This window comes from Schistocerca piceifrons, chromosome 1, assembly GCF_021461385.2.
Source record: "Schistocerca piceifrons isolate TAMUIC-IGC-003096 chromosome 1, iqSchPice1.1, whole genome shotgun sequence".
In the NCBI taxonomy this organism is placed as follows: domain Eukaryota; kingdom Metazoa; phylum Arthropoda; class Insecta; order Orthoptera; family Acrididae; genus Schistocerca; species Schistocerca piceifrons.
The window spans coordinates 513,282,488-513,310,003 of record NC_060138.1 but is presented as its reverse complement, the minus strand read 5'-3'; the positions used below and the strand labels follow the sequence as shown (position 1 = coordinate 513,310,003).

The 27,516-nt window shown below is 40.9% G+C and overlaps 1 protein-coding gene across 1 annotated transcript in view; it reads right to left on the bottom strand.

Moving 5' to 3' along the window:
- LOC124797543 (inter-alpha-trypsin inhibitor heavy chain H4-like) overlaps positions 1–27,516 on the bottom strand; it is a 104,259-nt gene that overhangs the window by 49,968 nt on the left and 26,775 nt on the right. Inside the window, exons 8-12 of the mRNA XM_047260794.1 lie at positions 20,334–20,484; positions 18,361–18,716; positions 11,811–12,083; positions 6,768–6,861; positions 3,533–3,571 (exon numbers count right to left, since the gene is read on the bottom strand). Of these exons, the coding sequence (XP_047116750.1) occupies positions 3,533–3,571; positions 6,768–6,861; positions 11,811–12,083; positions 18,361–18,716; positions 20,334–20,484 (913 nt within the window). The remainder of the gene's footprint in view (positions 1–3,532; positions 3,572–6,767; positions 6,862–11,810; positions 12,084–18,360; positions 18,717–20,333; positions 20,485–27,516) is intronic.

Sequence of the window (27,516 nt, the reverse complement as noted above, 5' to 3'; positions counted from 1 at the left end):
TGAAAGACCTCATCTTTCCATACCTTATCAGTCCACCTAATTTTCAACATTCTTCTGCAGCACCACATCTCAAATTCTTCGATTTCCTTCTGTTCCGGTTTTCCCGCAGTCCATGTTTCACTCCCATACAACACCGTCCTCCAAACGTACATTCTCAGAGATTTCTTCCTCAAATTAAGACCTGGGTATGATTCTAATAGACTTCCCTTCGCCAAGACTGGCATTTTCGCCAGTGCTAATATGCTTTTTATATCAGAAGCTTCAACGTGGTAGGGAAGGTAGAAAGTCTGAAAAGGGAAATTCTAAGGCTCAAGCTAGATATAGCAGGGGTCAGCGAAATGAAATGGTAAGAAGACAAGGGTTTCTGGACAAATGAGTGTAGGGTCATATAAACAGGAGCAGAAAATGGAAGCCTTGAAGTAGGATTCGTTACGAATAGGAAAGTAGTGAAGAGAGTGTGTTACTGTGAGCAGTTCAGTGACAGGATTGTTCTTATCAGAATTGACAGCAAAGCAGCACACACAACAATAGCTGAGGTGTACATGCCGACGTCGCATCCTAAGATCGGAGATAGAGGAAGTGTATGAGGATATTGAAGGAGTAATGCAGTATGTAAAGGGAGAAGAAAATCTAATAGTCACCAGGGACTGGAACGCGGTTGTAGAGGGAGGAGTAGAAGAAAAAGTGACAGATGAATATGAGTTTGGGACAAGGAAGAGAGAGGAGAAAGACTAATTGAATTCTGCAATAAATTTCAGCTAGTAATAGTGAATACTCTGTTCAAGAATCACCAGAGGAGGAAATATGTGATACTGGAAGATTTCAATTACATTACATCATGGTGGGACAGAGATTCCGAATTCAGGTACTGTATTGTAAGGCTTGTCTAGGAGCAGGTATAGACTCATATCACAATGTAATAGTCATGAAGAGTAGGCTGAAGTTTAAGAGATTAGTCAGGAAGAATTAATACGCTAAGAAATGGGATACTGAAGTAATAAGGATTTAAGAGACACACTTGAAGTTATCTCACGCTATAGAAACAACAATAATGAATAGATCAGTACAGGTGAAGAGAAGTGGACATCTCTAAAAATGATCATCACAGAAGTTGGAAAGAATAACGCAGGTACAAAGAAGGTAACAGCCACTAAACCATGGATAACAGAAGAAATACCTCATTTAATCGACGAAAGAAGGAAGTACAAAAATGTTCAGCGAAATTCAGGAATATAGAAATACAAGTCCTTCCCAATGAAATAAGCAGAAAGTGCAGGGAAGCTAAGACGAAATAGTTGCATGAAAAATGTGAAGAAATCGAAAAATAAGTGACTGCCAGAAGGACTGACTAAGCATATAAGAAAGTCTGAACAATTTTCGGTGAATTTAAAAACAAGGGTGGTAAGTATCATGAAGAGTGCAACGGGAATTCCGCTGTTAAATACAGAGAAGAGAGCGGATAGGTGGCAAGAGTACATTGAAGGCTTCTATGAGGAGGGAATATTTCTCTGATGTGATAGAAGAAGAAACAGGAGCCGATTTAGAAGAGATGGAGAATCCAGTATTAGAATCAGAATTTAAGAGAGCTCTGGAGGACTTCAGATCAATTAACGCAGAAGGGATAGATAACATTCCATCAGAATGTCTAACTTCACTGGGGAAAGTGGCAACAAACCGAGTATTCAAGTCGGTGTACAGAATGTAAGAGTTGGGCGACTCACCATCTGACTTCCGAAAAAATATCATCCATACAATTCCGAAGACTGCAAGAGTTGACAAGTACGAAAATTAACGCACAATCAGCTTAACAGCTCATGCAACCAAGTTTCTGACAAGAATAATATACAGAAGAATACAAAAGAACACTGAAGATGTGTTACATGACGATCAGTTTGGCTTTAGGAATGGTAAAGGAACCAGGGAGGTAATTCTGATGTAGCGGTTGATGATGGAAGCAAGACTAAAGAAAAGTCAAGACACGTTCGTAGGATCTGCCTACCTGGAAAAGGCGTCCGCCAAATTAAAATGGTTCAAGATGTTCAGAATTCTGAGCAAAATAGGGGTAAGCAATAGGGAGAGACGGGCAAGATACAATATGTACACGAGCCGAGAGGGAATAATGAGAGTGACCGACCAAGAACGAAGTTCTGGGATTGAAAAGGGAGTCAGAAAGGGAAGTAGTCTTTCGTCCCTGCTGTCCAATCTATGCGTCGAAGAAGCAATGATGTAAATAGAGGAAAGCTTCAGGAGTGCAATTAAAACTCAAGGTGAAGGGATATCAACGATACGGTTTGCCGATGACATTGCTTTCCTGAGTGAAAGTGAAGACGAACTACATGATCTGCTGAATGGATTGAACAGTCTAATTAGTACAAAATATGGATTGAGAGAAAATCGAAGAACGGCGAAAGTAATGAGAAGTAGCATAAATGACAACCGTGTCCAATTTAACATCAGGATTGACGCTCACGAGGTAGATGAAGTTAAAGAATTATACTACCTAGGCAGCAAAATAACCATTGACGGACGGAGCAAGGAGGACATCAAAAGCAGACAAGCACTGGCAAAGATGGCAATCCTGGCCAAGAGAAGTCTACTAGTACCAAACAAAGACGTCAATGTGAGGAAGAAATTTCTGAGAATGTACGTTCGGAGCACAGCATTATATGGTAGTGAAACATGGACTGTGCGAAAACCGGAACTGAGAGGAACTGATTGTACGATAATTCTCGTATTGGCTGACTCATAAAACTTCCGAATTTTAAAAATTCCAATTGAATGTTCTCTACCCTTTCTGCCTTACTTGGTCTTAAGTCTTCCAAAACGCTTATAAATTCTGATTCTAATACTCGATCTCTTATCTCTTTCCTATTGACCTGCTTCCCCTTCTATCACATCATCAGACGATTCCTCTTCCCCATACAGGCTTCCAGTGCACTGTTTCACAATAACTGATTCGCTGCCCTACCTTCCTATTCATAAGGAATCCTACTACCGTTATATCATTTTCTGCTGCTGTTGGTTTTACGCTATACTCATATGACCATAAATCCTCGTTTTCTTTCAATTTCACTTCACCGACTGCCACTGTATCCAGACTGAGCCTTAGAATTTCCCTTTTTGGATTTTCTCATTCCCTGCCACGTTCAAACTTCTGACATTGAGTGCCCCGCCTTGTAGAACGTTATTCTTTCCTTGGTTATTTAATCTGTTTAGTTATTTAATATGTTTCTCGTGGTCACGACTTTTTGGCAGTCCCTTCCTGGAGATCTGAATTGGGTACAAGATCGGAACTGGAAATTTTTGCCAAGAGAGATATCATCATGACACTTTTCCAGTTACAGACCACATGTCCTGTGGATAAACGTAATGTGTCTTTAATGCAGTGGTTTCCATTGCCTTCTGCGTCCTCATGTCTTTGATTCTTCCACATTTTAGAGGCAGATTCCCACCCCAAGGGCAAGATCAATCTGTACACTAATTTCTCCGGTAGCAGTAGGGTGCAACGCAATAAAACGATACAATATCTCACCTGACGCATATGAGAACGCCACTGCAGGTGGGTAGTAGCCTGCAAAAGACACAGGAAACAAAATTAGTTCCTCTCATTTTGCCAATGGCAAACCAGCCAACAAACTCTTAGAATACAATTAACAACACATATCTGGAAAATTTTACGAATCAAATCTAAAATATTAAAATTAAATTGCTGTTCATTAAATTTGAATAATACAAGTGAGATGTTGTCTGAATGAAACCTTGAGTTGGGACATAAGTCTTGCTCAGATTACCCAGTAAGTTCATTACAGGCGATAGGTAAGGATCTCATCATAAAATATATTTAATTGTTTTGGAAGTTTCGTCGGCAACGCCATGAAACAATAAAATTTCGAGTGACGGATCACTATGTGAAAGTGGTATTGACTGACGATTACCGCAAAAGCTATCCTAGTGCTTGGTCTGTGGCAATCTCTGTAATGGCAATTCTCATTGCTGGGGAAGCTGTGGAACGTGCTGAGAAGCAAGCCGCTATGTACTGCTGTGAGTAGCCCACGGGGGCGTGATCGCTGTCTACACGTGTGGCTTCTGCTTCGGTTGATGGCAGGTACCCAGTGGGGCAGTGTTGCTTCCTGGTTAACACCGAAAGCAACCGGAAACCATCAGCGCCTGTGAACGTATTTCGATTTCTGTCGATTCACCAACTCCCATCAGCCACATTCACCGAGAGTATTCACAGGGACCACGAGCGACATACCGAAGGAGTCCGTCGCCAGGTCAAGCGGTCTGTATGGAGACAGCAGATGGCAGATCGTAGCGATCGAAAGGGACATTTGCGGCAATACGGCTGCCTGGCTATGATTTCTTTGTCTAGAAATTAAGTCGGGTTATGTACTTTTATTCCTTTTCGCTGTGGTCACCTGAAGGAAAGACTTTGCATTAGTATTTGTAGTTACTCATGATGTACGAACCATTCTGAGAAGTGGAGTTGCCACTTCTATTACGAAGGAATAAAATTCTGAAAATGTTGATAATGTTAGATCTGGCAGTGAGCAGCATTTTGAAGCTTGAGCTGCAAGAAGAAAATTTCATGGGGAGTTCATAGTAATAACCAAAGTGTACTGAACACCAGCTAGTGATTTAATAACTAGACACATTATTAAAGCTTTAACTTCTAAACAGAATGAGATAGTATTAAATTGACTTATAATTTATATTTATAGGGCGTGCGAAGTCTGCAAAAAGATACTTGATTACCCTGTCATTTAATGTAACCTTTCTTCATGTATAATTTACAATAACAGCTATAGAAATCAGCATTCTGCTATTGATATGTACATGGAAAAAAAGTGGAGCACCGAGAAGGGAAGGAGGAATCAATATGAAACTTCAAGGATTGAGAGGGTGTGTTGTGTTATTTCAGTGAGTAAAATATCGAGTTAAATTTATAATGAACTTGGCAATGTGATTATGATGTTGTACCTCATCTGGCCTGGATATATGTACTGATTACGTTGAAGAGGGTGTCATAAAGCCGTTGTATCCTCCTCTGAGGCAAGCTATCCGACAACGGTTAGAATTAATCTTTCATGTGCTCGATAGCGGCTCGCGGTCGGAGTTAACATCGCAGCTGGTTCCACACACGTTCTATCGGAGGCTGATCTGAGGTTTTACGGGCCATTGGAGAACCTCAACATCACGTTGACAGTTCATACAGACACGTGCCATTTATGGACGAGTATTTTCCTGTAGAAAGATGGCACCACTGTACTGTCACGTAAAAGGTAACACTTGAGGACTCGGTCTGTCCGTGACGCACCGTTTTGCAGTTCCCTCATCACTACCAGTCGCGACTTGAAGTCACGACGCAAGGGGCGACACCTCTGCGCCTCTCCAAAATACTTGAAGTGTGAGACATCTCCCCAGATCGCCGCCATTCTATACAGAGTGAAACGCCATGCTTCCTGGTCACAGCACCACTCGCGATGAAGCCGTTTGTGTTGTGGTGTTATCAGTAGCGAATACCTGGGATGGTACTGCATTCAGGCTGCTTCTACTTTCTGTCTAAGCGTTGCAGGAATTGGATTACTTGTTATCAGATGGCAACTGCAGGCGTAAAAGGGACACAATGTGTTAGTTGCACAATACGGCTATCGTCCTTTGTGGCTGTTAGACTTGGTCGATCGCAACTTTGACACCGACTAATGCCTGCCCTCACGTTCGCATGCAGTCCAAAATGGGGCTGTTACATTAGAATGACACACAAATCTGGATATTGCAAGATTTGTCTAGCTGGACAAATGGGTTCAAAAATGTGTGTGAATTCCTAAGGGACCAAACTGCTGAGGTCAATCGGTCCTCAGACTTACACACTACTTAGACAAACTAACTAGCACTAAGAACGTCACACACCCATGCCAGAGGGGGTACTCGAACCTCCGGCGGGAGGGGTCGTGCAATCCGTGACATGACGCCTCTAACCGTGCAGCCACTCCGCACGGCAGACTGGGTCCCTTTCGAATTTTGTGTGGTACTGACAACGTTGTCTTACAAGAGCGAGCGGCATCTCCATGTCCTTCACAGCGATCGCTCAACATGTTAATACTGTTCACATTAATTATATACTCTGGCCTGGAAGTAACACTAAACACGAACAACGCCAGCGCACCCTGGTGGCCGTTTTGCTTGCCGCAGGGAACTGCACCTCTAATTATTTACATAGCCACTGTGTATGAAGTTGCACTGAGATTGTACACATGAGGATTGCAAAAGCTAATGCGTGAGCAATTGCAGTTAGATCGAATGTAGGGTCCGTCAGAGCGCGAGTCTAGTGGTGACGCGCCTCTGGAGCGGACTTCACGCCGAGCAGACCAACGCGGGAGAGCGAGTGCTGTCTGAATTCACCCCGTGAGCAGAAACCGGGAACGAGTTCCCTCCGCCACAGTTTGAGATACAGTCGTTAATACGCAAGGCCAGAACTTAAATCGTAAATGATGTATCCTCATGCTAGACATTAGTGCCTTTCAGTTTGTAAAACAGCGTGAGGGATTATCCACTGTCGTAGGAGGGCCATAGTTAAGGCAGGATAAAGAAAATGTGTATTTCAATTTAAGAAGCTCTCCAAACAGAATGCGCTAATAACGGAGACAACTGACAAAGGAATAAAAAATTTTGGCAGGTATATAGAAGGAACAGAAGCTATTTTGGTGACTGGAAACTGATAACAGCTCATTTTAACTGAATTAGTGTTGCACATAGACGATATTTACCTCCACGGTTTCCACCAGCTCGTTCCGGATCCACAGCAGATGTGTCATTAGGTTTCACCACCACAAGTGACGTCACAGGAGTCACGAAGGAGTACTGAAACACATCGCATTGATTGTTGGTAATTCATATGGGTGATTATCAACATGTTTCCATCGTTAAAGCGAATACCAACAGTCAGTGACTGTAATCATGCCATAATTACACTACAGTCTCTGATATCAATCTGATTCCACAGACTCCGCGAAGAGCCGCATTTGATCTGAAGAGAAGTCAATAATATACATTTCATGTAAGTACAACAAGATGAAAAGCCTTTACAATGATGAGGATGACAGTACTACAGTGCAGTGTAGTGGTCAGTGCAAGTAATCGACATTGCCGCAAGCATGTGCGCAACGGGTAAACGCTGTTGACGTTATTTATCTTCAGTTATTTCTCACTTGCATAGCCCTCCAGTTCTATTCAATATCAGTTCACGATTTACTCGTACCTATAGGAAGTCGAAGAGAGAGTAAGGAGGGTGAGGCTCTGAGAAAATAATACTACAGGTGGTGGAGCTGTTGTTGGAGTATGACATGGTTCGCCTGCCTAGAACTTTCAAAGTTTTCCTAAAGCTCTGCCTGAAATGTCTTAATGGCTATTTAAGGAAAGGCACTAACCTTTCTCTTCAGTTAGCCTATCAGAGGGTCAGTCCAGTCTCTTGTGACGCCATTTTCCATGCCACTTTAGCTTGAAAACAGAGAAACGAAACGTACAAATGACTGGCAATGAAATAAGTAGTCCACCTAACAGACTAATAAACCTAGTAAGAGCAAAATGTTTAAGTTCTTTTGTCTGCCTACAATGAAAAATATTATTTAACGCAAATTGTTTTAAATATTTAGATTTGCACATGCTCGACGCCGTTATTTCACTCATTACGGTACACTGTCGCGTTGATGTTCCCCGCAAGTTCTGACTCACTTCACTGCAAGGCAGTTCGAAATGCATCGCTCGATAGGTTTTTAAGTCCACTGTCACAACATATTTTGAACCAAAACACTGTCGCAGCACTGCTGCTCCTCTCATGGAGTCTTTACAGTTTCACAAACGTCACTATTTAATGTCTTTCTCTGTCTGTTGAACAAATGTCTGTCCGATGTGCATGTATCTCTGTATTTGTCGTTCTCAGATCTACAATTATATAGATGCACATGTTTCTTTTTTTGCAAATAGGATACATAATTTTGCTGACAAAGCTTTTTGTATGTACCTCTCTCTCTCTGATAGTGATCAACTGACCATCTGGATTCTTGTTTCCGAAAAAACAAGGCTCTGGCTCAACTTTTACAAAGTAATGCAGGTGTGATGTGTGGCATACCCTTATAAGTGTAACCTTTTTATAGACACCAATGCATGTATTCCTACTATGATGAGGAATACTCTATTGGCGCCCATGCTTAAAATGGCTCTGAGCACTAGAGGACTTAACATCTCAGGTCATCAGTCCCCTATAACTTAGAACTACTTAAACCCAACTAACCTAAGGACATCACACACATCCTTGCCCGAGGCAGAATTCGAACCTGCGTCCGTAGCGGTCGCGCGGTTCCAGACTGTAGCGCCTAGAACCGCTCTTCCACAACGGGCGGCAAGTAAAGGACAACGTAACAAGACAATTCTCGTAATGTTATAAGAAAGATTAATTGCTTGTGACGTACTGTCTTTGCCACTGGCCGTAAACGCAAGTAGCGACACGAACTTAATTACCTGAAATGCGAGAAAAAGCCATTCATAATTCAAAACTGAACAAAAACTTGATGCCAGATTCTACACATCACCAACGAACGTAACTATGCGTCTACTGAAATTCAGTATTGAATCATAGGCCTACTGAATCAGTATGGAATAAATTATTCGACATGTACATGGAGCAAGGTAAGCACTCTTCCAGTTATGTGTAACAACAAATCGTGGAAGGTAATTGGTTGCATATTATTCCTAACTTTTTTTGCAGAAACGTAAGACACTGATGTATCTCATGATAAAGCGAAGGTATGACAGACAGGAGAAGCAACATAAATGAATGGCAGAGTACCTTATGCTAGGTTGCGAAAACATCTGAAATGTGAGATGAACTCAGCTGTCTTACTCTATAAAATTGGGTTGCTGAACGACATTCACGGAAGTGATGTACGAGTTTCACGCTCAGTGTCAAGCCATACTGTCAAAACGCATTTGATGATAAAGAGTTCGTTTCTGAACTACCTTAATGCCAAGTATATAAGCAGCAAATGTACTTCCACAGAGAATAAGGAGAGTGTTATGTAAGGCTATTACGATAATTAAATAATTCGGGTTAACAGCTATTGATCTTGATAAAAGAGTTTGATGAGATATTACAAAACGTTTTGTTTACTCTGACGTAAACAAGATTGTTTCCTTTCATTTATTTCGTACGCCACAGCGGCAATGTATTGTAAATTACAGAACAACCACAGATAGTTCTGATGACATATTATAGCAAGAACCTAACAATCAGATGTCATGTCTTTCGTTTGCAGTACTAGGCTTGTTTTCTTCAGCTCAAAAACAGTCTACGGAACTGTCGACCAAGATGATAGTAAAAGGAGATTTTAGGAGGCCGTTGTAGCGGTGGAGGTGCAGAATCATGGAAAGCAGTGAATATGACGCGTTGGTTTCTTCTGTATGTTGCGTATAGTACGATTCCAACGGAAATACCCTGGTTATAATGGGTCAGAAACGTTTTTCGGGGAACCCTGTAAAGGCAACAGGTGACAGCAGGAGCAAAAGAAGAGTAGTAGGACTCAATTTAAAAAGTAGAATGATCTCAAACATAGTAATATACTTACTACTACTACAAAACGTAGCAAACAAATGAGAAGTAATATACGTATATATAATATATTTATAATATAAGTAATACATATAATGCCATAGACTACAAGAAGACAGGGTGGTAGCTTAACTGTACGGTTATACAATATTATGTCCTAGTATATCATCCTCTCAAGCTGTAAGTAGAGTAAACTTGCCTGAAAAGTGGAATAAAACGTATGCCGAAGTGCCAGTCCATGATCTATAGATACAGCAATCTCTTCATCATGTACACTTTCACTTTTGAATTAACATTATTTTTCTCTCCTTTTCTGGACACATTAATCGCCTGCGAATAATATTTATCAGTTTCAAACAGGCGAACTGTTGCTAATGACACACGTTAAACGTCTTACCTCTGTCTAAAAGTGCTAGTTTAGATAGAACTTTGATGCTGCGTAAACACCTAACGTTCCTATACAGGCTGTTTCAGATGGTGAGGCGAAAACATCAGTATGTGACAAATGATTGTGTGAAACATAGCAGTTTGTATAGACTATTCTTATCCAGTAAATTATAGGGGAACCAACAGTTCATCAGGATTCCGAACCACGGTGCCACTCTGCGTTTCTCACACTGAGGAACATATCAGACTTCAAGGAAGTGATATGTGACGGATAAAAATCGTGGAACTAAACGTGCTCGAAGCCAAGACCTTTCAATCTGAAGTCTGGCACGTTACTACTGAGCAACTGAAGGGCAACATTGTTTATTTATTCATCTTTATAAAATGTCTTACTGCGTCATTAATTATTGCGTGCCAGTCGCTCAGCGCCGTCTCCAGTGCGAGGACGTTGGACACGCTCAAGGTGGAATGACTATAAGCTTCCGGACATGATGTTGGTCATACACTAGTTCTTGGAATGCCGCGACATGCAGAGGGTCAACGCGAAATACTTGCAGAGAGCAAAACTAAAATATGTTATTTATACTGTGACATCATTCATCAGCAGCCTGAACTTCTAGGACATGTCACTTCTCCAAATGCAGCCCTTTGTGTTCTAGTATTAATGACAGGCTACACATGAGACAGTACCGTACCTTGCCTGACAATTACTACTCTTTGACCAGTGCTATATGAAGACACAGAATGTTGCAGAAAGTCTATTACCTGTTCAGGGATGTCAGAATATCAAGTGGTTAGAAGTGTTTGGTCAACAATACGGTGATCCTTCCTTCTGCTGATAAGGCGTAATGAAATGGAACGTTGATGACGAATTTGCCTGCTCTCACGTTCCTATCAGAGTTCAAATTCACCAGTGTCACAGCTAAATGGTCAACAAATCTGGGTATTGCATGACTCATCCAGCTGACGAAACTGAGTCCCACAATGAGGCCCTTTCAAGCTCTTTCAGGTACTGATAACGATGTATCACGCGAGCAGATTGCATTTCTGTGTTCTCCGTAGTGGTCACTCAGCATCTGAAGCTGTTAACAACTTTACGTACCTACTCAGACCTAGTAACAACACTAAACAGGAATAAGAATAATGGACACCAGTGGTCACTCTACCTGTCACAGAGAACTTCAACTCTAATTATTTATATACTTGCTGGCAATATGTACATATATGAAGTTTTACTGACATACGTTTGTCTCTTCTGAACGCTTCACTTCTTTTTGTCAGGCTGTGTATACGATGCTTCTCTAGTGAGTTTTGTTGAACTAGTAGTTCAAATCAAAGATGCACACTTGCCAGCCCACCACTTTCATAAAATGTTTTTAAACTTTGAAAGAAAGCACTTTGGTTCAATCAGTTTGGCCAGTCCCATTGCTTGGCAGTCAACCATTTAACTGTAACTGTTACACCCTTGAAGGACAATGACCTGTCTTATATACTCATTTATTGATCTGCCCCTGTGATTCTTTCCTTGCTCCATTTTATCAAGTACAGTTTTGGGATTCGATCCCATACAGATGGAGAATTTTGATCACATATTTCAACTTTCCGGTCATGTTCACTAATGTGAAAAACACTTAGTTCTACCTATCGTCTGGAATCCACATTAAACTGACTGGCTGAGCAAGTTGCAGTAAGGCAAAAATGTACCTCCTCCAATAGAACCATGTACAGGAACACATTATCATGTTCAATTTTTGTGTTGTCCACAGTTCCACCTTAACACAGTTGTAGATCAAATACAGGCTCTCTGCAGCACACTCACCTTCAGAGCGATGTCCTTGGCCCTGTCCTTAAGCGTCTGGTTAGGGGTGGCGGCGTCCAGGTCGAGCAGCTGGCGCACGGTGAGGAAGGCCCAGAGGCGCTCCCCAGAGGAGGCCTTCTCCAGCCTCGCCGGCGACCTGAACAGCTGACGGCCCTCCCCCACCACCATGGGCTCCTCCAGTGATGCTGCAGGCAGCAGCCTGCCAGACACCACCAGCTCACTGCCGCGGAACAGAGTCGAGAACCTGGTCTGTGTCAGGGATTCCTCCTCCACCTGCCAGGCACACACTCATTACTAGACAAGAACTCCGTGTGAAATCAGACAGATATAGAAATGACAAACTTAGTTTATACACTAGCCTCTTTCCTCGACGTCCATCACTGAAATGAATGTTGTAAAAGAGTGGTGGAAGCAAACAGATAAACCTAAGCAGAAGCCTACTGTGTAGTGTCTTACAAGAAAATGAAGATTACCTTCTCCCATTCTCTTCACACTTACAGTATATCATAGTCTGTGCTTTGGCATCAGTTTCCTAAAGCAATATAAATTTCATAAAATACTGGAAAAAATTAATTTTTAAGAATTCTAACAGGTGTTATGTGTATAAATTTTACAGTGTTTTTAACAGAGCCTTCCACAGATTTATGCATAGCAATGTTGTTTTGTAATTATGTGGCTATGGAACAATTCTCATTAGACACAAATTTTTTAATATTCATTCGAGAATTCTGTAATTAAATCAACCTAATAATAATTATCATTGTTAATTATGAAACAGAGATACTAGAATATCCATAATAAATAAAAATTTGCTATAAAAATGCAAAATGTCTTAGTGTTAAATGAAAAGATTATATATGCCATTACTACTATCTTAACATTACATTTTAGTTTCACTAATAATCAGTAGAAACAAGTATTTTCTTTTCTACGTGATTTTTCACAATTTTGTACCCAATTTAAATATATTGTCGTATCTTTATGCAATAAATAATTAAAACTGCAGTATGTTACACTTATTAGAAAATTATCAGCAATATTTATTAATTAGCATTTGAACTCGATGATAAATATGGAATTCAAATAAAAACAAAAGAACAATATCGGAAAGCAAACCAGCGGTCTTACGATTATAAGAATAGAGATCAATCTGTTCAAATTTTTTATACTTAAAACAACCCAGAAACCTTAACATTTTAGCTTCTGAGTGTTTTTGACCAGTTTATCATACATATTTGAGGGACTGATATCTGGACAGCAACTTCCAAACCTATATAAGTAGTAAAAATTCGAAGAGGGCGACTCTGTAACGACTCCTAATAAATCTGGACAATGATTATGATATCAGATATCTTATAATCCAAACATGTACCTCTCAGTTGTGCTCATATAATCAAATTAAAGGAATTACTAAACATCATGGACTTCATAATAGCTACGTGCTTATTTTTGATGAAGAGTGTTGATTGGATTGATGACTGGATTGTGTCATGAGAGTGGTGTTGGGGGGACGGGGGTTGGGGAGGGGTTGCAGAGGTTATTAGAACAGCTGCAGCTGAGTAACCTAATGCAGGGTATCGGGATACAGCTTCAGAAAGAACTTAGTAATAGACACTAAAGAACGTGAAAAGTTTGTTTGAGTTTCAGAAGAATGAAAACCCAACTGATTTGATGTGACCGAGTGGGAAAAGATATAAAATAAGAACAATATTCTGAGCACCGTGAGATAACCACTTGACAATCTTCGATTGTATTTCTCAGCTTCTGTTTTTTTTTAAACAATACCATTTTCCACTGAAACGCCATCTGTGGGCCTCATTAAACAAGCAAATGGTTCCAAAGCTGTTTCACTTTGTCCAAGGCTAATAGATTGTACATTATTGTTAACAGTCTCGCTGTATATACAAAAATGACAAACGCTATCAACCTCTTAAGCTCTCCAATCACTTCAGCCTCAAAGATGAGTGACCCTTTTGTTGGTTTGGTAAATGTAGGGAGACTATCAACTGGATGAGCTTAGCGATAGTAAAGCATAAAAATACAGAAGGGAATCGAAAAAACAGTGGAGAAAACATAAAATAGTACTATAAAATAATCTTTATTTAATGCAGCGCAGTTGCATTGTGTGTCTCCTTATAAAATTTTTAACTTTATGGATACCTCCCCAGCACTGTAAAGATATTTAAGTTGTAGCTCATCTTTACCAGTCAGTGATGAAAAAGGCTGCTCTGTTACTACACCCACCCTATGCTACAATGCGTTAGTATTTGATACCCAACCACACTTGGTTAATATAGATGAAATAGTTTAGTATTTTACCTTTGTCTTTAATGTTCAGATGGATGCTCACTCTCAAGCCTGAACTCTTTCAGCATTTCTCCAGCTTCTCCATTATCTCGTCATCCATCCACATAATCATCAAATGCTACTCTCCTGTCAAAGACTTTCTGTCCCCTCCCAATATTTTTTTCTCTGTCCCTGAACACTCACCACCCACTCATCACCATAATACCACCTGACTGGTTGCCTCAGAAACCTCAATAATAATTTTCTGCGATTGGTGTGCATGCTTTCTTCTGTGCAGGATTTCGAGGCGCACTCGGCTTATTCCTATATTTACGTTCACATGACCGCGGGATTTACGCAGTGGCGAGATGGTTCACGGCTGTTGGTATGTGGAATGCACTTAGCACTTGTGAGGCAAACTGAGGAGTTAATTGACTGAGAAGTAGCGGTTTCTTTCGCAAAAACTGGTGGTGGCCAAGAGAGCACTGTGCTGACCACATCCAGTGGCGGCTACCGACAGAGGATGATATGGTGGTCGGTCGGTACCGACTGACCTCCTGAGGTCTATTCGGAAAGAGTATAGTTCTTGAGAAGTTTCACATGCCACAGTGTCTTATACCAGCCATATCACATGTTATTGTCTTACATCTCCCTAGGCTACCGTAGCTAGTACATTAATCTGGCTTCAACATTGACAAATCTTCTCCCCCAGCAGCTCTGTGGGTTCCTATGGACATTCTCACAACAGAAACTTCCTGCAAGAGAGAATTTTTCCTTTTGTTTCCACTCTCCATTTACAGGTTGCTTCCCGATTCGTGAAGAATCAATTGTTTCATCTGCAGTGGTCTAAAACTTAGGTATTTGCAGTCTTTCTGGTACAGAAATTTGTATAGGTGGTTTGGATGTAGTTATTTGGGATTCCTTTGTTACTGGTTGTTGATATTGAATAGTTTTGAAGACAAATAATCAAAACGTCCTGGTCCCAGATTCTAACCCAGCCAATGCTTAAATTTTGAATAAAAATCATCAACGCCATTGATGGCCAAAGACTTCCGGCATAATAAGTCACCCTCATTCAGCCGACGGCCTCGTCAAAAAGAGTGGGGGAGCGGACAGAGCTTCAGATGACTCTCTTGCCCTTGAGAAGAGGAACTGCCCCAAAGGCAGAACAGTCGCAATCAACAACGCGGTAGGAGGCAGAAAGCAATGGAAATCACTGCGTTAAAGACACATAATGTGTATTCACAGGACATGTGGTCTGTAACTGAAAAAGTGTCATGATACACTGTCCACTGGCAAAAGATTTCGGACTATCCCCCATTCGGATTCCCGCAAGAGAACTGCCAAAAAGGAGGTGACCACGAGAAAAATACTGAATAACCAATGAAAGGCTAATTTTCCACGAGAAATGGCGTGAAATTTCAGAAACTTGAACGTGGTAAGGAAGCTAGAAAATATGAAAAGGGAAACATTAAGGTTGAATTTAGATACAGTGGCGGTCAGTAAAGTGAAGTGAAAATAAGACAAGCATTTCTGTTCAGATGAGTATAGGTATTATCAACATCGGCAGAAAATGGTATAACGGCAGTAGGATTTGTTACGAATAGGAAAGTAGAGCAGAGTGTGGGCTACTGTGAGCAGACCGGTGATAGGGTTGTTCGCAACACAACTCACTGCAAACCAACACCAACAACAATAGTTCAGTAACACATGCCGACGTGACAAGCGAAGATGAAGAGATACAGGAAGTGTAAGAGGATAATGATCAGTTAATTCAGTGCTTTAAGGGAGATGAAAATCTAATAGTCATGGGGGACTGGAATACAATTGTAGGGGAAGGAGAAGAAGAAGGGATTATGGATTATCAGGGGCTTGGTAGTAGGAATGAGAGAGAAGAAAGGGTAACTGAGTTCTGTAATTAACTTTAGCTAGTAACAGCGAATACTCTGTCCAAGAATCACAAGAGGAAGAGATATATTCAGAAAAGGCTGGGCGGTTTCAGTTCGATTAAATCGTGGTCAGAGAGAGATTCCAATATCAAATACCAGATTGTAAAGGATACCCAGGAACAGGTATAGCCTCAGATGACAATTTAGTGGTGATGAGGAGTAGGCTGAAATTTAAAATATTAGTCAGGATGAATCAATAAACAAATGAGTGGGATATGGAAGTACTAAGGAATGAAGAGATACGCTTGAAGTTCTCTGAGGATATAGATACTGAGATAAGCAATAGCCAGTAGCCAGTTCAGATGAAGAGGAATGAGCATCTCTAAAAAGGGCAGTCACAGAAGTTGGAAAGAAAAACATAGATACAAAGAAGGAAATTGCGAAGAAACTATGGGTATCAGAAGAAATACCTCAGTTGATGGATAAAACAAGGAAGTACAAAAACATTCAGGAAAATTCAGAATTAGAGAAATACAAGTCACTTAGGAATTAAATAAATAGGAAGTGCCGGTAAGCTAAGGCGAAATGACTGAATAAAGAATTCGAAAAAGAAATTATCGTCAGTAGATCAGACTCAGGAAATATAAAAGTATGAACAACCTTCGGTGAAGTTAAAAGCTAGGGCGGTGACATAAAGACAGCAATGAGAATTCCACTGTTAAATACAGAGGAGAGAGTGGATAGGAGAAAAGAGTACACTGGAAGGCGTGTATGAGGGGGAAGATTTGTCTGATAATCTGCTAGAAGAAGAAACAGGAATCTATAAGGAAAAGATGGGACGTCTAGTATTAGAATGGCAATGTAAAAGAGCTCTGGAATACTTAAGATCAAATAATGTAGAAGGAAAGGGTAACATGCCATCAGAATTTTTAAAACCATTGGGTGAAGTGGCAACAAAATGAGTCTGGTGAAATACCATCTGACTTTCATAGAAGCATCATCCACACAGTTCCGAAGACTGCAAGACCTGACAAGTGTCAAAATTGTTGCATAATCAGCTTAATAGCTCAAGCATCAAAGTTGCTGACAAGAATAATGTACAGAAGAACGGAAATTAAAACTGAGGAACTATTAGGTGACCATCAGTTTGGCTTTAGGAAAGGTAAAGACATGAGAGTGGCAATTCTGCCGTTGCGGCTGCTAATGGAAGCAAGAGTGAGGAAGAACCACAGGACTTGTTGACTTGAAAAAAAGCGTTCGACAGTGTCAGTTGATGAAAGATGTTCTAAATTCTAAGGAAAGTGGGGGTAAGCTTAGGGAAAGACAGTACAAGAGCCAGGAGGGAAAAATAGCAGTCGAAGAAAAAAGACGAAGTGCTCGGATTAAAAACCGTGTAAGGTACTGATGTAGTTTTTCGCCCCTATTGTTCAATCTATACGTCGAAGAAGCAATGATGTTAGTACAGGAAAATTCAGGAGTGGATTTAAAATTGAAGGTGGCATTCCTGCCAAGAGAAGTCTATTAGTACCAACATACACCTTAATTTGAGGAAGAAATTTCTGAGAATGTACGTTTAGAGCACGGCATTTATTGCAGTGAAACGTGGACTATGGAAAAACCAGAACAGGGGATAATCGAAGCATCTGATATATGGTACTACAAAGGAATTTTGAAAATTAGGTGAACCAATAAGCTAAGCAATGAGGAAGTGCTCTGCAGAATTGGCGAGGACAGGAATTTATAGAAAACACTCTCAAGAACAAGTGACAGGACGGTAGAACATCTGTTAAGAAAAAAGAATATAGCTTCCTTGATATTAGAGAGGCTGTGGAGGGTGAAAACCGTAGAGGAAGTAGAGCAAGACAGAGATTGGAATACATCCAACAAATAACAGAGGACATAGGTTTCAAGTGCTTATCTGTGATCAAGAAGTTTGGTTCAAATGGCTCTGAGCACTATGGGACTCAACTGCTGAGGTCATTAGTCCCCATAGAACTTAGAACTAGTTAAACCTAACTAACCTAAGGACATCACAAACATCCATGCCCGAGGCAGGATTCGAACCTGCGACCGTAGCGGTCTTGCGGTTCCAGACTGCAGCACCTTTAACCGCACGGCCACTTCGGCCGGCGATCAAGAAGTTTACATGGGAGAGCAATTCGTGGCAGGCTGCATCAAAGCAGTCAGAAGACTAATGATTCAAGAAGTTATAATAATAAATAATTAGTATCAAATTATATAGAGTCCTAGCTGTGGTTTACAACTACAATTCAAAAGGGGAATACAAAGAGTGACTTTTGCACATTCCAAAGTAACAAATGGTACTTGGAAAGGTAACGCCTCCAATTCTTGTAGTGTCAGGCATTAGAGCTCACCTGTCCATCCCCGTATGTGAAATTGACGCTGGAGAGGAGTGGCGACGCGACCTGCCGGTAGAAGTTGCGCAGCTGCAGGTGTGCGTCCGCCGCCTCGTAGATGCGCCTGCCGAAGCCTCCGTTGCGCAGCGCCAACTTCCTGAGAAATCCAAAGTCTGCATCTTCACCGAAGGCCAACGTAAAGAGTGCTGCTCCCCGCTCCATATTGGTGGCGGTGAAGTCCTGCAAGATGGCTTCTGGCCCTCCGTTAGGCAGTCCGTCCGTCAGCAACACCATCACAAGAGGCGCATCCGGACGTGAAACACCTGCCTTGGATACTCGCAGTGCTGTATCCAGCGCGTCGTGCATCGCGGTCCCTGTAGAAAGCAGGTCCATCCTATCATCAGGCTTATTTTATGCACTATGAATGGCCTCACGTCTTTATGTACATGTACCTTATGATTATTGATCCAGCCATAGAGTGTTTTGAAGTGTTTACCCTGTAACGACCATTTTTCTCAAATGTGCTGAAATATACCAATGACTCTCCGAGACAGTCCCTACCTTCAGTCCCCATTCATTTCCAATACTTCACGAGAATATCACCTGATATACCAACAAAAGTCTAAGATAAGATCTCCCTTCTAATTTAAACAGTCGATACTTATGTGTCGTAGTGTTGCATACCTTTAAACCAAGCAGTCCTTACAGCCTACATTTTGTACAGAAGTGATCATTTGTGGCAACTGTCGTGGAAAGCATACTTCTGTCTAAACGACTACAGTCTGTCCCTACATCAACACCTTTAGGTGCCTATATCATAAAAAGTTAAGAAACTAATGCACTGCATCTTTCAAGTTGATATTGGAGGAACAACTATTATGATGATGGCTTTCGTGAACTATTATCGGTAGTTACAGCCGATATTCTCAGTATCAACTGCTTCTGCATGGATGATGTAAAGATTATAATCTTAAAATTCATTTAACAGACATCTAGGATAACATTTTGTTATGACGCTGTTGCTGAAAATGTCTAGAACTTAGTAAACTGACAAGAATTGTTTTATACTTAGTCTGCTTTTCTTGTCTCGTAACTCGTCGATCGAAATATGAGAGTTCTTATCATTTTTCTTCTGCAGTAATAAATACCAAAAATGGTTCAAATGGCTCTAAGCACTATGGGACTTAACGTCTGAGGTCATCAATCCCCTAGACTAAGAACTAAGTAAACTTAACTAACCTAAGGACATCACACACATCCATGCCCGAGGCAGGATTCGAACCTGCGACCGTAGTAGCCGCGTGGTTCCGGACTGAAGGGCCTAGAACCGCTCGGTCACAGCGGCCGGCCTAATAAATATCCATTTTAATGTAAGTAGTTTGACAGGCAAATTCCTGAGAAAGTTTGAAGTCACACTAGATTAATATTGCATATAGAAGTTAACGTTTCACTATATAGTAACTTCTAAAGATATTGATCATATGATACTGGGGAATGTGAAATCGTCACAAGAAAGTTTGAAAGTACTGCCTTATTTCAGAACTATTTTTATATCTTTTTTGTGTTCACTGTTAGAATTAACAATGAAAGCTAGAAAAATTTACAAAATAGCATTTACATGAAAATGGAGTAGTGTGCTTAATTTCAGATGCTGTCAGTGACCTTGATACCAGCTTCGAATTGCAAAACCTCAAAATCAAAATCATGAATGTCTTTATAATGCATAGGCAGAACATGATAACATAAAATCCTCTACTTACTCTACTGCCGCTACTGTTACCATAGTGCTTCAAAAATTTCTTTGACAGTTTCCAGCTTCTTTCCTTTTTGATAAAGAAACCGACACAAAATGCAGAGCAATTTACTGTACCATTTATTCTGTTTTTCCCCACCTCTAGCAGATGGTGATAAATTCCAAGGATGGTTTTAACTTCTGCTGTTACTTTTGTGGTGAGCTACACCACTACTACTACCTAGAATGTTGAACTCACCTCCTCCAGCATAGAGACCTGTCACGAAATTTTTGGCTCTAGCAACATTGTCTGCAGTTGCCGGCACGACAGCATCAGCATCATTTTCTGGTCCGTTGGCCCGATCGTACCAGGATGTATAGGTCTTGTTCTCGGTATCTGGCCACCACACCTATGGTTAAATGATAAATTAGATTTATGTCGCTATAGGCCCTCTTATGATGTTGGTTATGCTTCCACAAAGACTATCAAGACGTCACTAAAAAAATATAGGGTGAAGAAGACAAATGAGAAGATTCAACAACCTGGAGATTAAAATAAGTTTTATTATTTTTTGCTGACATGAATCCAAAGTAAATGAAGGGAAATTTATAGTTTATTTTGAAAGTTACTATTTTTTGAATGTAATATCACTCAGTTGACGTTCTTTGTGTTGCACGCATTTTTGTAGTCTGAAGGTGAATTTGCCCATGATGTTGCGTTGTGTCTCCAACGCCACATTCTTCAATTCTTACCGATATCGTACTTACAAGTCATGTCTGATTTTTGAAGGGTTTTCCATGGAAACTTTGAACTTGAGGTAACCCCAACGAGAAACATCTGAAGCTGATAAATATGTTGAACAGGAATGCCACGGAAAAACGTCGCTTTTAGTCAGGAGACGATTAGGAAATGCAAGTCTTAGCAAATCGATCAACACTGCAGGAGTACGACTTGTCTGCGCCATGCTGGTGGTAGAGTGTTTCTTCATCTGGATCATAGGCATCGAGTTCATACAGACAAAACGTTACCAATCAATATTCTCTTGGATCTGGCTTCCTTTTGAATTGCCACCTTTCCTTTGTAGTAATACCAGTGTTTCTAGAGTGTTTCACCCAAAGGCTTGAAAGCTAGGAACATGGTTAAGGAGCCTGAGGAGCTAAATTAAAATACCAGTGGGAAGAGCAATGGGTTTCTATAAAATTATCCAAGTTCTTGTAATACATGTTTACAACAATAGCATGTTGCGCAACTGAACAACGCCCCACTACCATAACCCTCCACTAGAGAAACCTGCCAGTCTTTAAATCTCTCCATTTGACTACTTCACCCTGTATTTCATGGAGTGTGTTTACTTCTTTTTGCATAATTATCAAGACCTTTCCAGCAAATTATTTTGATAGTAAAAAAATGCAATCTTCCACAACAAAATATCTGTACTTTTCCCTTTCCCATAGCTACATGCTTTATACATTATTTTCAGAATAAGTGTTTTGATGTAATATTTGTCTATTTAAAGCCGCTACATATCAGACACGTGTGAGCAGCTGATGTTATTGCACGTATATTAGCTTACTTATGCACCATCATTCAACATAATGCAACTACTGATACGCAAGCACAGCTGTGGGTAGTAAACAGTTCACAATATTGTTTGGCCAACACCAAATATATAAATAAATTTTTGAATGGAAGGAATCTTCCATGGCGCAACTGTGATTGGATAAACGTTATAGTGTGGAACAAATTTAATCTGTCTAATAAATATTGCATTAAAATGGTAATAGAAAAGTTGGTTAACAGTTACTGAAGCTACGTTATAGCTCATCTTATTAAGGCATCTACCAATGGCTTATATATTGAACTGAAGCACTTTCTCTTTTTTTAGTCAAATTGCAATATAATGGACAGACGAGACCCCCATTCACAATAGCTGCTTGCCACTTGGAGTCGTAAGTCGAGGGATATGACAGGACATTCAGGCAGTCTCTTTTCTGTGTCTGAACATATGTCAGACCAGTCGTTGGATCACACCTGCACTGTGATGCTACTCCACATGTCAGGGCACATCAGCACATAATCGACGAGGTACAGTTTGCAAGCAAAGGAAATCCCTTCTGGGAATAACTATTTTGTTATTACTTCTGCAATGGGCACTGTGGAAGTGTGTAGTATTTAAGGGAGATGCAAAATTATTTGATTGTGCTGAAGAAGAATATGAGCTAGCCAGTCAGGTGCGCGGCCTTGCCCAGGAAGTGGTTTGTGCAGAAGGCTAGGGCAGAGAGTGCCTGTTGTCGAAAACTTCAGCAAGGCGAAGGAGTTACTCCCAGTGAGATTCGCCTGGAGACACCAGAGTGGCGACATCTATATGGTCTTTATGAGACTTGGTTGCCAGTTATGGCTGCCAGTATGCAGCCACATGGCATGTAGTTCCTGGCTGCCGGCCTGCCACATCCATGCCACTGCCGGGATATATTGCCAGTCGACCCCAGCATATCGACAATCACCCAGAAAAGGACAGAGGCTCTATAACTCAAACCATAAGAACAATGAGCACTTGTTCAATGGAGAAGATGTGTTTCAGAGTAGTAAACATGTACTAGTGCTCATAGCTCCTCTTTTATGTATTTTAGAGCCCTTGTTTACTATAGTGGCCAGCACGAAAGTTGAGTGCTCAAGGTCACAGCCGCTGCCTGCCGGCAGCAGGGGCTGTGGGCTGTGACTGGCCCTCCTCTCGGCTTTGTTGCCATATAGGTACCATTAGCGGTAGGGTGGTTCAGAGCAGCTGAGAGCTCAGTGTTACCGGGCTGTATCGAGTGTCATTTCTGATCTCAGTGTCTTACTGTCTTTATAAAGGTGCTTTGACGTGTGTTCGTTCGTGAACAACAATGCAGGAGCAACGTCCTACTTGTAGTACTCCTCCAGTTGGTGTGCATAAATGTCAGAAAGATATTTGTAAACAATCGAAAATTATCATATCGAATATACCCAAGTTTTTTACTGATCTGGCCGACAATGAAGAAGCGAGAAATAACATAAATTTTGCGCAAATTCATAAACTTACTGCTAAAGCGTGTGGTGTCTCCAAGTCAACTGTAGGCCGTATTTGCAAATTCGTGTCATTGGTTGAATCTCCAGACATGAATGAGTGTTTCGATTCTCCAAGAAAGGGATACGAACGTGAAAGGTAATCAACCGACTTTGACGATTTTAACAAAGAGCGCGTGTGTAGAACTGTATTTGCATATCACGACAGAGGAGAGTATCCAATGGCTAGAAAAATAGAGGCTGACCTCCGTGAAAAAATTTACTAGGGCTCAGAGACCTCCCTTCTTCGTCTTCTCCGCTCCCTTGGTTTCCGATTCAATAACTGTAACGACGGGCGGAAATTCTTAATGGAACGCAGAGACATTGCAGCAGCAAGAGCGAAGTTTCTGCGTACAATGCCTTTCTTGAGTGCTGAAGACACTAGGCCTACTGTGTACTTTGATGAAACTTGGGTTTCACAGAACCACACCAATAACTATATATAGCACGACACCAAAGAAACGGCGGTTTGAAAGTGCCTACTGGTAGAGGTGGCCGATTAATCATCAGCCACGCTGGTTTATTAACCACACGCTTCATACCAGTGGCAAAACTTGTTTTTCGTGGTAGGAAAAGTTCTTGCCAATCCGATTACCATTCAGAAATGAATGCAGAAGTTTTTAAGAACTGGTTTATTCAACTGTTGCCTGTGCTGGAAGTAGGGTCAATTATCGTGATGGATAACACCAGCTACCATTCCATTCACATAAAAAAGTCTCCCATGTTCAAATTGGCGCAAGGCAGATATTAAGGAGTGGTTAAAGAGAAATAATGTTTCATTTTCAGTCGATGAAGCGAAGACTGAACTCCTGTCTAAGAAAGAAATCGTAAGTGCCTAAAAGACTTACGAATTAGATCAACTGGCAAACGAAATGGGACACCAAGCGGTATGTCTACCACCATATCACTGCCAGTATAGTCCCACTGAATTGCTATGGGCCCAAATAAAGCGAGAAAGAGTAAAAAGAAATACTGCTTTCAAACTTGCTGACGTCGAGAAGCTAACACACGAAGCTCTTGACAATGTTACTCAGCAGGCCTGGGAGATGTGCGTAAAACACGCAGAAGCATTGGAAGAAACTGATTTATTGAACCAGGGTTTAAGAGACAGCATAGTGGAATCTGTGATGATACTCCTGGCTGAAACAAGCGACAGTGAATCTGAAGATACGGAGCCAGAAGATGTTTCAGTTTATGTTAGTGCTGACTTTGTAAAAAGCTGACTTGATTTAAATGTTTGTCTATTCATTTCAGTTATAGAGAACATACTGCGAATGTTTCTCCCTTACAGTAGACGTCTGATAAATTTATCACAAATAGTTTACTCGACATTAACTGTCAATTAAAATAATATTGTCAATTCTGTATTAATTAACAACAGTTTTTCCTAAAAACCTTTATCGAATGTCTTTATATTTGGATATAATCTCACCGCATTCGGTTTACTTGTACATTCGAAATTTAACTCCTTTTTATCATAGAAGGATTTACTGGCTGTTTCATAGTAAGTGTAATGCAGTTCATAAAATGACAAAACGTTGTGGTGCTTCTGTATCGACTGTATACAGGGTGGCCCATTGATCGTGACCAGGCCAAATATCTCACGAAATAAGCATCAAACTAAAAAACTACAAAGACGAAACTTGTCTAGCTTGAAGGGGGAAACCAGATGGCGCTATAGTTGGCCCGCTAGGTGGCACTGCCATAGGTCAAACGGATATCAACCGCGTTTTTTTTATATAGAAACCCCCTTTTTTAATTACATATTCGTGTAGTACGTAAAGAAATATAAATGTTTTAGTTGGACCACTTTTTTGGCTTTGTGATAGATGGCGCTGTAATAGTCACAAACATATGGTTCGCAATTTTAGACGAACAGTTGGAACAGGTAGGTTTTTTAAATTAAAATACAGAACGTAGGTACGTTTGAACTTTTTATTTCGGTTGTTCCAATGTAATACATGTACCTTTGTGAACTTATCATTTCTGAGAACACATTCTGTTACAGCGTGATTGCCTGTAAATAGCACATTAATGCAATACATGCTCAAAATGATGTCCGTCAACCTCAATGCATTTGGCAATACGCGTAACGACATTCCTCTCAACAGCGAGTAGTTCGCCTTCCGTAATGTTCGCACATGCATTGACAATGCGGTGACGCATGTTGCCAGGCGTCGTCGGTGGATCACGATAGCAAATATCCTTCAATTTTCCCCACAGAAAGAAATCCGGGGACGTCAGATCCGGTGAACGTGCGGGCCATGGTATGGTGCTTCGACGACCAATCCACCTGTCACGAAACATGCTACTCAATACCGCTTCAACCGCACGCGAGCTATGTGCCGGACATCCATCATGTTGGAAGTACATCGCCATTCTCTCATGCAGTGAAACATCTTGTAGTAACATCGGTAGAACATTACGTAGGAAATCAGCATACATTGCACCATTTAGATTGCCATCGATGAAATGGGGGCCAATTATCCTTCCTCCCATAATGCCGCACGCTACATTAACCTGCCAAGATCGCTGATGTTTCACTTGTCGCAGCCATCGTGGATTTTCCGTTGCCCAGTAGTGCATATTATGCCGATTTACGTTACCGCTGTTAGTGAATGACGCTTCGTCACTAAATAGAACGTGCGCAAAAAATCTGTCATCGTCCCGTAATTTCTCTTGTGCCCAGTGACAGAATTGTACCCGACGTTCAGAGTCGTCGTCATGCAATTCCTGGTGCATAGGAATATGGTACGGGTGCAATCGATGTTGATGTAGCATTCTCAACACCAACGTTTTTGAGATTCCCGATTCTCGCGCAATTTTTCTACTATTGATGTGCAGATTAGCCGCGACAGCAGCTAAAACACCTACTTGGGCATCATCATTTGTTGCAGGTCGTGGCTGACGTTTCACATGTGGCTGAACACTTCTTGTTTCCTTAAATAACGTAACCATCCGGCGAACGGTCCAGACACTTGGATGATGTCGTCCAGGATACCGAGCAGCATACATAGCACACGCTCTTTGGGCATTTTGATCACAGTAGCCATACATCAACACGATATCGACCTCTTCCGCAATTGGTAAACGATCCATTTTAACACGGGTAATGTATCACGAAGCAAATATCGTCCGCATTGGCGGAATGTTACGTGATACCACGTACTTATACGTTTGTGACTATTACAGCGCCATCTATCACAAAGCGAAAAAAGTGGTCCAACTAAAACATTCCTATTTCTTTACGTACTACACGAATACGTAATAAAAATGGCGGTTCCTATTTAAAAAACGCAGTTGATATCCGTTTGACCTATGGCAACGCCATCTAGCGGGCCAGCCATAGCGCCATCTTGTTTCCCCCTTCAAGCTAGACGAGTTTCGTTCTTTGTTGTTTTTTCGTTTGATGCTCATTTCGTGAGATATTTGGCCCGGTCACTATCAATGGACCACCCTGTATATAAACAGTGCAGTAACATGAGAACAGTCGCAGCACCTATTCTGATTCTCCGAGAAGAGCATAGAAATCTATGATATTTGACGACTTTTACAAAAAGCTAGAACGCAGAATTGTATTACTTTAGTATGACAGAGGATAGTATCCGATGGCTGCAGAAATACAGTGTAATGTCTGTGATAAAATTTGTTATTCTGGCCAGTCACTTAAATGCACTGTCTTCTCCGCCCACTTGGTTATTAATTCAGAAACTGTAATTATGGACGAAATTTGTAACACAAGACAGGGACATTGCAGTAGTAAGAACGGTGTTTTTTGTGTAACAAGCACATATTGCGTGTTGGGAATAATAGGCTTTCAGCAAATTTAGATAAAACTTTGATTTCACAAAACCTTTCGAACAAATGTTTTGCTAGACTTCAGTGAAAATATTGGCTTCAAAATAACTACAATTACTTTTGCGTAGCGTATCTTGGCGTTTTGAGTGATGGGTGCGATGACGAATGATATGTATTAGCAAGTAGTAAAATATTTTCAGGAAGTAGGGAATATTCTCGGTCATATTATAACGAATCTTTCGAACAAAGCTCTTGGCGACGGCTTCCGACTCGCGTGCTGCTGCGCACGGAATATCGCGGAAGTAATTTTCTTCTGTAAGTGATACGATACAATAATGATGTCTGAAATGTTACCAAAAATAATTTTGTAGTTTTCTTAACAACTTTCTCGCGGGAAGTTTCTTCGCAGTCCTACAGAACGAAAATTCATCAGCGACTACATTTCTCGCTGCGCAATCGGCACAGTTTCACACCTCTTATAACATTTTATTTTTTATCTGAGAATACTTTTATGTTTCCGAAATAAAAGACGCAGAATATACTTCTGTAAACTTTGAGG